The sequence below is a fragment of the Thalia democratica genome, chromosome 5 (genome assembly GCF_965202585.1).
Source record: "Thalia democratica chromosome 5, ktThaDemo2.hap1.1, whole genome shotgun sequence".
In the NCBI taxonomy this organism is placed as follows: Eukaryota; Metazoa; Chordata; class Thaliacea; order Salpida; family Salpidae; genus Thalia; species Thalia democratica.
Genome location: NC_139169.1, coordinates 8436296 through 8446269, shown reverse-complemented (window position 1 = coordinate 8446269; position 9974 = coordinate 8436296). Strand labels below are relative to the sequence as shown.

General features: G+C 28.3%; 1 protein-coding gene across 1 annotated transcript; it reads left to right on the top strand.

The window, feature by feature from the left end:
• Window positions 1–1431: 1431 nt before the first annotated feature.
• LOC145836238 (protein transport protein Sec23A-like) lies at window positions 1432–9679 on the top strand. Its single transcript, XM_082944058.1, has 17 exons — window positions 1432–2159; window positions 2506–2563; window positions 2814–2969; window positions 4049–4216; window positions 4525–4595; window positions 4763–5066; window positions 5290–5402; window positions 5513–5636; window positions 5906–6085; window positions 6543–6649; window positions 6844–7012; window positions 7155–7232; window positions 7599–7754; window positions 8061–8147; window positions 8312–8436; window positions 8815–8920; window positions 9587–9679. Exons 1-17 carry the CDS (start codon window positions 1432–1434, stop codon window positions 9677–9679), a joined length of 2823 nt encoding a protein of 940 aa, XP_082800184.1.
• The last annotated feature ends 295 nt before the right edge of the window (window positions 9680–9974 follow it).

Below are 9974 nucleotides of genomic sequence, written 5' to 3'. Positions count from 1 at the left end.
TTTTTCACTAATTTTAAGATACTTTAGTCACTAATAATGATTAGTTCTCGTGTTCAGTGCCGTGTTAATAAATATTTTCGTTATTCATGTTAGCTTCACTTTTTAATGCTAATTTCTGCATTGTCATTAATGAATGACGTAATGTATATTCTTTAATTGTTTTAATAAAACAAAAATAAAATTATTACTTATCAATTTTTTGCTTTCTGTTTAACTAGTATTTTTTTATTTTTGAAATTAAAAAATAATTTTGTAATTATATGATAGCCATTAATAAAAATTTCTAAAGTGTTTATTAAAATCTACCACATATAATACTTTGTTTTTGAACAAAAAAATTGTGCTACTCACTAAAATTGTCTAGACACGTCTCTGCTACTTATATGTTTTTTTATTTCTATGCAGTAAAAAACATTCTAAACACAGAGTTTTTGGCTAAATATTGCATACTTAATTGCCAGTGCATACCTAAGAAATGCGTACTTAAACGGCAAATTAAAAACAAAAAAACTGTGAACCCCCTTTGGAAAATGTCTAGACACGGCCCTGTGCTATACAACTATAAAAATAAATTACCTTAAAAAAATTGTTTCCTAAATAAAAAGGTTGAATTTAACTTTTTAAATTGGCAAATTCTTCTGTTGATCAACAAAATTCATAGTATCTTTTATTAGTCAATCAAAGTATGTCCTACCCACTTGAAAATTCTTATGCCGTGTTTAGTTTGTAGTCACTCGGGCTGGTTTACACAGATGGAACCGCTCAGTTCCAATCCGCGCACTATTTCCACCCAATCAAAATTGAGAACGGCTTACCGAACAAGGGTAAAGGTTAGTGGTAACTGTGTGAGTAAAAAATTAGTTTTATAAATTAGAGACAGAAAAAAAGTAGATGGGATTTGTGTGCGGGTTGGAATTGTACGTCGCTGGTAAGAGTGTACTTAGGACTTTAGAGAATAGCACTCCTAATAAAGAGTATAATTTAATAATACCTTAATTAGTTTTAGTATCACTATTTAAACGTGTATACTAAGTTTGTACAAGTTCCTAATATCTTTGTTGAACTATTTTGTAACACCTCCAACATAAAAGGGTTCTTTTTTTAAATTGTTTTTGACTTTATATTTTTTATATTATATAAAATTACAATCTACTACCCTAAAGTTTATCGTTTTATAATTTATTAAAAATGTAAATTATTTTTGCATACTTCAAACTTAAGCATATTATAAAATATTAAATTTTCAAAGTATATATATGCTTTTTATTCGCATTACTTTTAATACGTCCGGTATGTAATCTTTGTTCAGTTTGTAACTTGTTTGTTGAACTTAATTACTTAATTTTTAAAATATTTTCTAAAGTACACTTTGGCAAATACTCAAAAGTGTTTTTATTATAGATATTTATAAATATATACACAACTAAAATGATGCATTTGAACCAACAACAGCTGATGCAACAAAAGGTGCAACAAAACCAGCAACAAATGCTTCATCAAAACCAGCAGCAAGTGGTTTATCAAAACCAGCAACAATTGATGCATCAAAACGAGCAACAAAACCAGCAACAAATAATGCATCAAAACCAGCAACAAAACCAGCAACAAATAATGCATCAAAACCAGCAGCAAATGGTTTATCAAAACCAGCAACAAAAGATGCATCAAAACCAACAACAAATGGTTCATCAAAACCAGCAGCAAGTGGTGAATCAAAACCAGCAGCAAATGGTTCATCAAAACCAACAACAAGTGGTGAATCAAAACCAGCAGCAAATGGTTCATCAAAACCAGCAGCAAATGGTTCATCAAAACCAGCAGCAAATGGTTCATCAAAACAAACAACAAATGGTGCAACAAAACCAGCAACAAATGATGCATCAAAACAAACAACAAATGGTGCAAGAAGCTGACACGCAAGAATACGATGCTCAACCTTACTTTGACTCGATCAAGAACGATGGTGAAATCCACGACGGGGTCAGGTTCACGTGGAACTGCTTCCCTATCACCTCTCAAACAGAACAGAAGATGATCGTTCCGCTCGCGTGCCTCTACACTCCCCTCAAGCAGTTCACGGATGACAAGTTATCCCATGTGAGCTACGCGCCTGTCGTTTGCAATAGGCAAGACTGCGGCGCGTACATGAACCCAAAGTGGTTGGTTTTCAAGATATTATTAATGCAGTTTGTGTGGCTGTTGTTTAAAGTAGTTGTGTATTTATTGTATAGTAAATTTTAAAATGAAATCTTATTTTTAACAAGCTATGATTAGTCAACTTAGTATCGGCTTATGCACAAAGTCTTAAAATTTAAATTGTTCTGTTTCTTAATAAGTTTATTTTTTCTGACTTTAAGTCTATAATCATTAGTAAATAAAAACGAATAGAACTGCAAAAAAAAAAAATTAATTATAAAAGAATTAAACAAACTGTTGTGTTTTAACTTTTATTACGTTACAAGTTTAATTCTTTTATTATTATTGACTTAACTAATTATATTGCAGCCAAATTGATTTCGTTGGAAAGTACTGGACATGCAACTTTTGTACAAATAGAAATAAGGTAAGATACTTTTGGGAATTAATTCCATTAAAACACCTGACAAAAATAAGTTGTATAAATAACTACTAAATTCTAAACAAGCTTTTAGTCGTCTTTAAGTGTTACACTTTTACTAAGGACATATACTTAAAAGTGAATAAAAATCTTGTTCATTATATTAGTAAAACAACAAATTTTACTCATACTAAACTTTTGACGATCTAAATAAATCAAGAAGTTTTTATAACTAATCATTATCATTTGTTACCAGCTACCTCAGAGCTACTCTTGTATTTCGGAGAACATGAAGCCAGCAGAGTTGCACCCGCAGTACTCCACTATCGAGTACAAGCTACCCGACAAACCGACACCACCACCTTGCTTTCTATTCGTAATAGACACTTGCATTGATCACGATGAGATGGAAGTTGGTTTTGTTTATGTTTTTTTGTGCGAAGTATAACGAAATATTTAAAATACGTTTCATGCTGTTAAAATGTTTATAGTTTGTTAGTAAATTTGTCACGTTTAAGTCTTAAAACTTAAAGAATATTGTATCATTAACAGAATAGAACTTTAAATTACCTGCAAGTTATAATTCGTAACTGTGTACAATATCAAAACTTTTGTTTTTAGGATTGAAGTGCAAATTATAACTAGATAAATGTAATAGCTTTTTTTATCTCATTTATTAGTTTAGTATAATAACATTAGTTTAGTAAAATAACAATAAATAAAAAGGTATTAAACTTGCAAAGTTAACGTAATAAATAATTTTTTGTCATCACCTTATTTTGAAACTTAACAAATAGCTAAATTTTCTGTAAAATTAAACCGTTTTATTGAAGTAAAAATTGAATAGTTTTGAATAATTTTAGTCTACTGCTATAACCAAGTAGTGATATACATCTAAATAGATTTAATCAGTTTTACCAGACTAAATATTTAATTATCAAAAAAGTATGAAAGTTAGATAAGACAAATAGCAACGTAAGCCTTAGTAGAAATTATTTTACAATCATTTACTATTTGATTAGTAAGTATTACTACACTATTCTATATAGTTTGTTTGTTTCTTAGCAAAATTGTGCCTATTAAATTTTAAACTTCTTGTGGTTAGAAATTGTGGTTTACAAGTTTTATTTCAATTTAAGGCATATAAAATGCTAAATAAAAGCTTTAGAATAAATAATATTAAGCTATTGTTGTTGAATAAGTTCAATTCAAAGAGTTTTACAAAACATAAAAGAATAGTAAATATCAAGAAACGACTGAAATGTTTCCAGAAAAGAAAGTAAAAATAAGTAATTAAATAAAAAAAGCTCCAAAAACAAGAACATTTTTTTTTAATAAGTCCTATTCTTTAATAACATTTTGTCTAATATAAAAATATTTAATTAATACACTAAATAATCTATCTCAAATCATTTGAATAGTAAACATTGAAAAAACTTTAGTTGTTTTTTTTAAATAATAGAAAAACAATTAAAGTAAAATATTTTGAAGGAACTAAAAAACAGTCTGTCCATGACATTGGCGTTGTTGCCTGAAAATGCATTGATTGGAATAATTACTTTTGGACATTTTACTGAAATCCACCGTCTAACGCAGTTTAAGTGGCAAGGATCCTACGTTATAAATTCCACAGATGTCGTTTCTGCTAAGCAGCTAGAGGTAGTTTATACATATATTAAAAAAACGGTCTAGGTTTTGTTTTATGCATCTAAGAAATAATAAAAATTAACTCAATATATAATAAAAACCAAGTAGTTTTGAAGATCATATCTGAATTTTTTAATCCAAGAAAATACTAGATGTTGTAATTTAATTATAATTAATTATATTTGAACATAAACAGAATCAGTTATTATTTATATATATAGTTCGAAAATTATTTAGTTTGCGTAAATAATAAGTTTAAAAATACATTTTATGCGTCTTTAGAAAGTAAAAAGATTTTAACTTAAAGATAACTTTTACAGACACAACTTGGAATTAAAAAAGAAAACCAGGAATTTCGTACACACATTTTCGATGGTAAAGGTGTAAACAAGTTAGTACTTATATTCTTAAAAAATTTATAAATTTTGTTTTAAATATTTTTATTAATGCAAAAAACTGAGTTTTATTTGTATTATTAATAGTAAAAACAAATAAAAAACTATACAATTTAGACATTTTATACATTCTTTCACTAAAAAAATTTTTATAAATACACAGATTCATTCAGCCGGTTAAAAGTTGCGACGAAATTGCCACCGATATTTTCAACAACCTCAAAGTGGACTCTTACCCTGTAGCGAGAGCCCACCGGCCCGAGCAGTGCCTCGGGTCCGCGTTGTCTCACGCCATCGCCCTGCTCGAGAGCTCCTACCCCGGCATGCCGGCCAGGGTCATGACCTTCCTCGGCGGGCCGTGCACCCGCGGCCCGGGCAAAGTGGCGGAGCTGGACATGAAGGTGGTGATGAGGTCTTGGAAAGACATTCTTGACGAGGAGACCCCCAGTGATAAGAGGATTGTACAGGTGAAACGAGCTTTTAAATGTTTAAATTAATAAAACATTCCTGCTCTAACTTATATAACGTTTACTATTAATAAGTTTTCTACGTAATTTAATAATATTAAAAATAATTTTGTCGAAAGAGGCTCATTAAAAATAAAAGCTGTATTTGTTCGTTAGTACTTTAAATTTCTATGTTTAGGATTTGAATAAAAAATAGATTTTGACTAAGCTCTTTTGGTTTCAGCACTACAAAGACCTCGCTGAACAAGCCGCAAAAAACGGACATATCGTTGATATTTTCTCCTGCTACTGTAACGAAAGTGGTCTCCATGAAATGCAATATTTCGAACAAACAGGGTAAGTTGATTAATGAATACCACAAACGTACTAAAAACATAACAAACAGTTTTTTTATTTATATGCATACATTTAAAAGCTGTTTTTTATACTTTAAATTCATTTTTCAGCGGATTAATGTTGCTGTGTGATACCTTCGGCAGTTCTCACTTTAAACAATCATACCAGAAAATATTCGCAAGAGATGAAAACAACCAACTGGAAATGGCTTTCAACGCTGAAGTGGAAGTCAACGTGAGTTGTAATTCAACTCTGTTGTTTTGTTTTAAAGCGAATTGGAAGAATTAGGGAAAATAATTGACAAAAACACATTAATTATCTAAAAGCCTTCTTATGAAAAACTAAAACATTTATTTTATCTTTCAATTTAACTTTTTAATAATTAATATAACAAAACAACTTAAAGTTATATTTTTTTTCCTACACATAAACTTTATTATAATTATTTTTGTACCTAGTTAGTTTTAGCTGAATTTTTGTAGTAAAAATATCATATATTACAGACAACTTGCAAAAGAAAGATAAAGATAAAGGGGGCGATAGGACCTTGCGTTTCGGTGAATCAGCTCGGTTCTAATGTCAGCACTGATAAAAAGGTCGGTGTCAGTGGAACAAACAAGTGGAAAATAAACGGGATCGATTCCAGCACAACCCTTGCAATTTATTTTACTATAGACAACAAGGTGGAAATTTGTATTTACTTATGTACTAATTATATTATTTTTTCACCTAACAAAAACTAACAAGTAATATCATAAAAAGTAAAAGTTGAACTAAAGTTATGCATGCAAAACTGTACTTGAAATACGAAATATTTTGTAATGTTATCAGATTCAACATTTTATCTGATTGTATTGCGTAAGTAATACGCAATAACTATTCATTAAAAAGATGTATTGAAATCATTAAGTTTTTAAACTTTATATTTCAGTACAAGTAGTGTTTGTCATACCTCGTACACTTTAAAAAAATTACCGGACAAAAAATCTTACTTTAAAATTAAAATATAACTTAACGAAGGAACCTATGATATTAATTTTCTACACACATTTGGAACACGTTTAAAATTTTTGACTTGTTTATAACAACCAGCAACAAAATTATGTAACCACAAAAGACTATTCAAAACAATTTTAACAGAATGAAAAAGTTCAACGTTTGGATTGGGAAACCGGCATTCAGTTTATAACGAGGTACACGCATTCTGACAGATCACGCAGAATAAAAGTCACCACGACCGAAAGACAGTGAGTAAAAATTTTCTAAAGTAACATAACACTATAGATTCCGAATTTTCTAATTAATAATGTTAATTTTTTGTAAAACTATGTAGCGTTTTATTAAGTAAGCGAGATAAACATTTTTCAAACTCATCCATAACATATTAGAATAGCGTTTAGTTTTAGAAAATAAGTTTTCAATTACAAACAATTGCAAACAGCTGGGAACGTGAAGACATAACTGATCGTTATTTGAAAGCAAGTTTTGATGCGGAGGCCGGCGCGATATCGATTGTGAGGTTGGCGATCTGTAGATCTAAAGAAGGAGTCACAATAGAAGATTCTGTGAAAAATCCTCGATTGTTTGTTGACAAAACTCTTATAGATCTTGTAAGTTTAAGTTTTTTATACTTACAAACATAACTCTAATTTATCAATGCAAAACATAATAAAGTTAGCATATTAGCAAATATAAATTCAGTTATTTGCTGTAGAAGTTACGCTCTAAATAAATAAAAATTTTTGTTTATAGTTGAAACAATTCGGGGACTACAAACAAGGAAACAAACATTCTGTCAGACTATCACCGAATTTTCATGACTTTTCAGAGGTTTGTTATTTTCTTTTATGTAATTATTTTTACTATTGTCTTCTTATTAAGTACTAGTTTAACTTTAGTGTAAACTAAGATTATTCAATGGGAATGCTTAAGTAAAACAAAAAGTAGAACATTTGATATTTAAAAGTAATTAATATACTTAATTACTTCAAGTGCGCATTTTAAGAACTAAGTTCAACTTTAAATGCGTTAATTTACTGAGAATGTAAATGTTTACAGCTTCTGACCATTAACTTTGACACTTTAGTATAAAAACATTATTATTACTTAATAAACTACAACAGTACTTTAAGTTATTATAATTTACTTTTAAAAGCAGAACTTTTGTATTTTAACTTAAAAACGTTTTTTAAACAGTTCGTATTTTCACTGAGAAAGAGCAATTTGTTAAACCTTGAAAAAGGTCCAGATGAAACTGCCTATGTAAGGCACTACTTCAACAGATTGCCTACTTACAGCTCACTGTTGATTATAAAACCTTACTTGAGATCATATTCTTTCGACGGAGCTGCAGTAAGTGATCAATTTTTTGTTCTACTTTTCACTACTTTTACATAGAAAAATATTTTAGTCTCACAACAAGTATTGCAGTAGATTGATAAAATTTACCAATTATTTCTAACTTACGTTTTAATGTTCTCTCACAGGATGCACTTAGAAAACTAACAACAAACTAAACAGTATTTTTGTTTTCCAATTCGCATGTACAAACTGTATAAAAGTGAACTTACACTTAAAAATTACTTTGTGCAAATCTGAAAACAATCAATACATAATTTAAAAACTAAATAAACGATTACTTAATTTAACAATTTTCAGCAAATACAATGCGATAGTACAAGTGTGAAGAAAGATACAATTTTGTTGTTAGATACATTCTTCGTGGTTCTAATCTATCATGGACAAGTAAGCTTTTCTCTTATTTCTTTGATAAATGTTTTACACGTTAAAGAAACTTTGGCTTTTTGTTTTGAAACTTAATCACTCTCATGTTGTTTTAAGAATCAGAAAATGTTTTCAGAAATATAATATACTGGAGCTTAAAATTTTTAATCTTTATTTTCTTATAGACCATAGCCGAATGGAAATCAAAAGGATACCATTTACAACCCGTGTACAGCAATTTAAAAGAGCTGCTTGAGGCTCCACTAGGAGAAGCTAATGAAATACTAGAAGAAAGATTTCCCGTATCTAGGTAATAACTTTCATTATGTTGTTAATTTATGTTAACAAAAATAATATATAACTTTAATTTTCTGTATACTTTCTTTATTTATATAACTTAAAAAAGTAGTCACAAAATCGTTTGTTTTCCTATATAGCTTCTGTGTATATTAAAGTTTTTTTTTTCCTAAATTTGTCAACATAAAGCTCAGCTGTCTCATTTTATATAATAAATTTTATTTTGTTTCAAACTTATTTTTCACCAAATTATGTAAACTTTATAACTCACTTTAGAAACACTTAATAAGCGTAGCTCTTTTTCTCCTCGAGTTACCGATAAAACCGAAAGTTAAGTCAGAAACCGCAAATATGTTTTAATCTAACTTCTTGCTAATTACATTCAATGTAGGTTCGTTGAAACGCAACACGGGGGAAGCCAATCTCGTTTTCTCTTGCATCACGTCAACCCGGCGAAAACCTACAAAACTCATAAAGACAAGTTTGCGATTCATCAGGTACGTGAAGTGTTTTCAAATGAAAATCAGCTTATAAAAAATCAAAGTTAACAAGTTTGAACTTATGGTGGAAAGTAATACCATAAAACAAACTAAAGTAAACTGACTTTTTATAAATTAGAGTCTAGTAGTTTTTTTTAATAACAGTTTAAAGATAATCGTTCTACATAATTTATTTTAAGTTAAAATATTTTTTTTGTTGTATTAATACTACAGGTAATTAAACATGTTTTACAAAATATTTCTATTGTTTTTGATATTTTTAGAGTTTTGATAAGTTTATCTATTTAATAAAAAACATAATTTTATTACGTTGAAAATTTAAATTTTTATCCTTATTTTTAGTATTAATATTAATTATTTCAATGTGCAATTAGTTTAACTGAACGACTCTATTTTAAATTATTAATAATACTATTTTAGATATTTTAAATAGAATAATTTTTAATTGTTTGCATTATGAGTGATCTTATATGTTAATGCTTGTTGTTCTAATTTGTTTTACTTTTGTTGTTAAAAAAAAGTTATCTTCTTGACTTTAAAACTTTTTAACTACCAAAATACGTTAAGATAGTTATAATTTTTCTTCTAACACCTATAGTTATTTTATTCTATATTAACGAATTTATTATCTTTTATTATGTTATAATTAAGATTAATTTTTAGGAAGAAGATGATGGAGTTGAAGTATTAACCGATGATATTGATTATAAAAGCTTCATGGAATACCTTAAAACACTTATTACTATAAAAGACTAGCAACTTATTACTTTTTTTTATACTTCTAGCTACTTTTATAGTTCTTTTCTAAAAGTTACAATAATGACTACACATTTTTGTTTAAGTTCGATACATAAACTTTGTTTTTATTTTGAAGTGCGATTAAGTTTTTTTTTTGCTTAACCTGGTTAAGTTCTTATTAGGTTAGATTAGTAACATTTTCTTTATATAATTTATAAAATTAAAAATAAAAAATTTAAACTAACAGTTTTTTTGAGATTAGAAATAAATTTCTTAAAATTTCAATAATTTTCTGAAAAGGTAAATAATGTAA

Coding starts and splice junctions, on each gene's coding strand:
- LOC145836238 (XM_082944058.1), top strand. CDS start 1,432: ATGCATTTGAACCAACAACAGCTGATGCAACAAAAGGTGCAACAAAAC. Junction 4,596..4,762: donor GATGGTAAAGGTGTAAACAA/GTTAGTACTTAT, acceptor ATAAATACACAG/ATTCATTCAGCCGGTTAAAA. Junction 6,086..6,542: donor ATTTTACTATAGACAACAAG/GTGGAAATTTGT, acceptor CAATTTTAACAG/AATGAAAAAGTTCAACGTTT.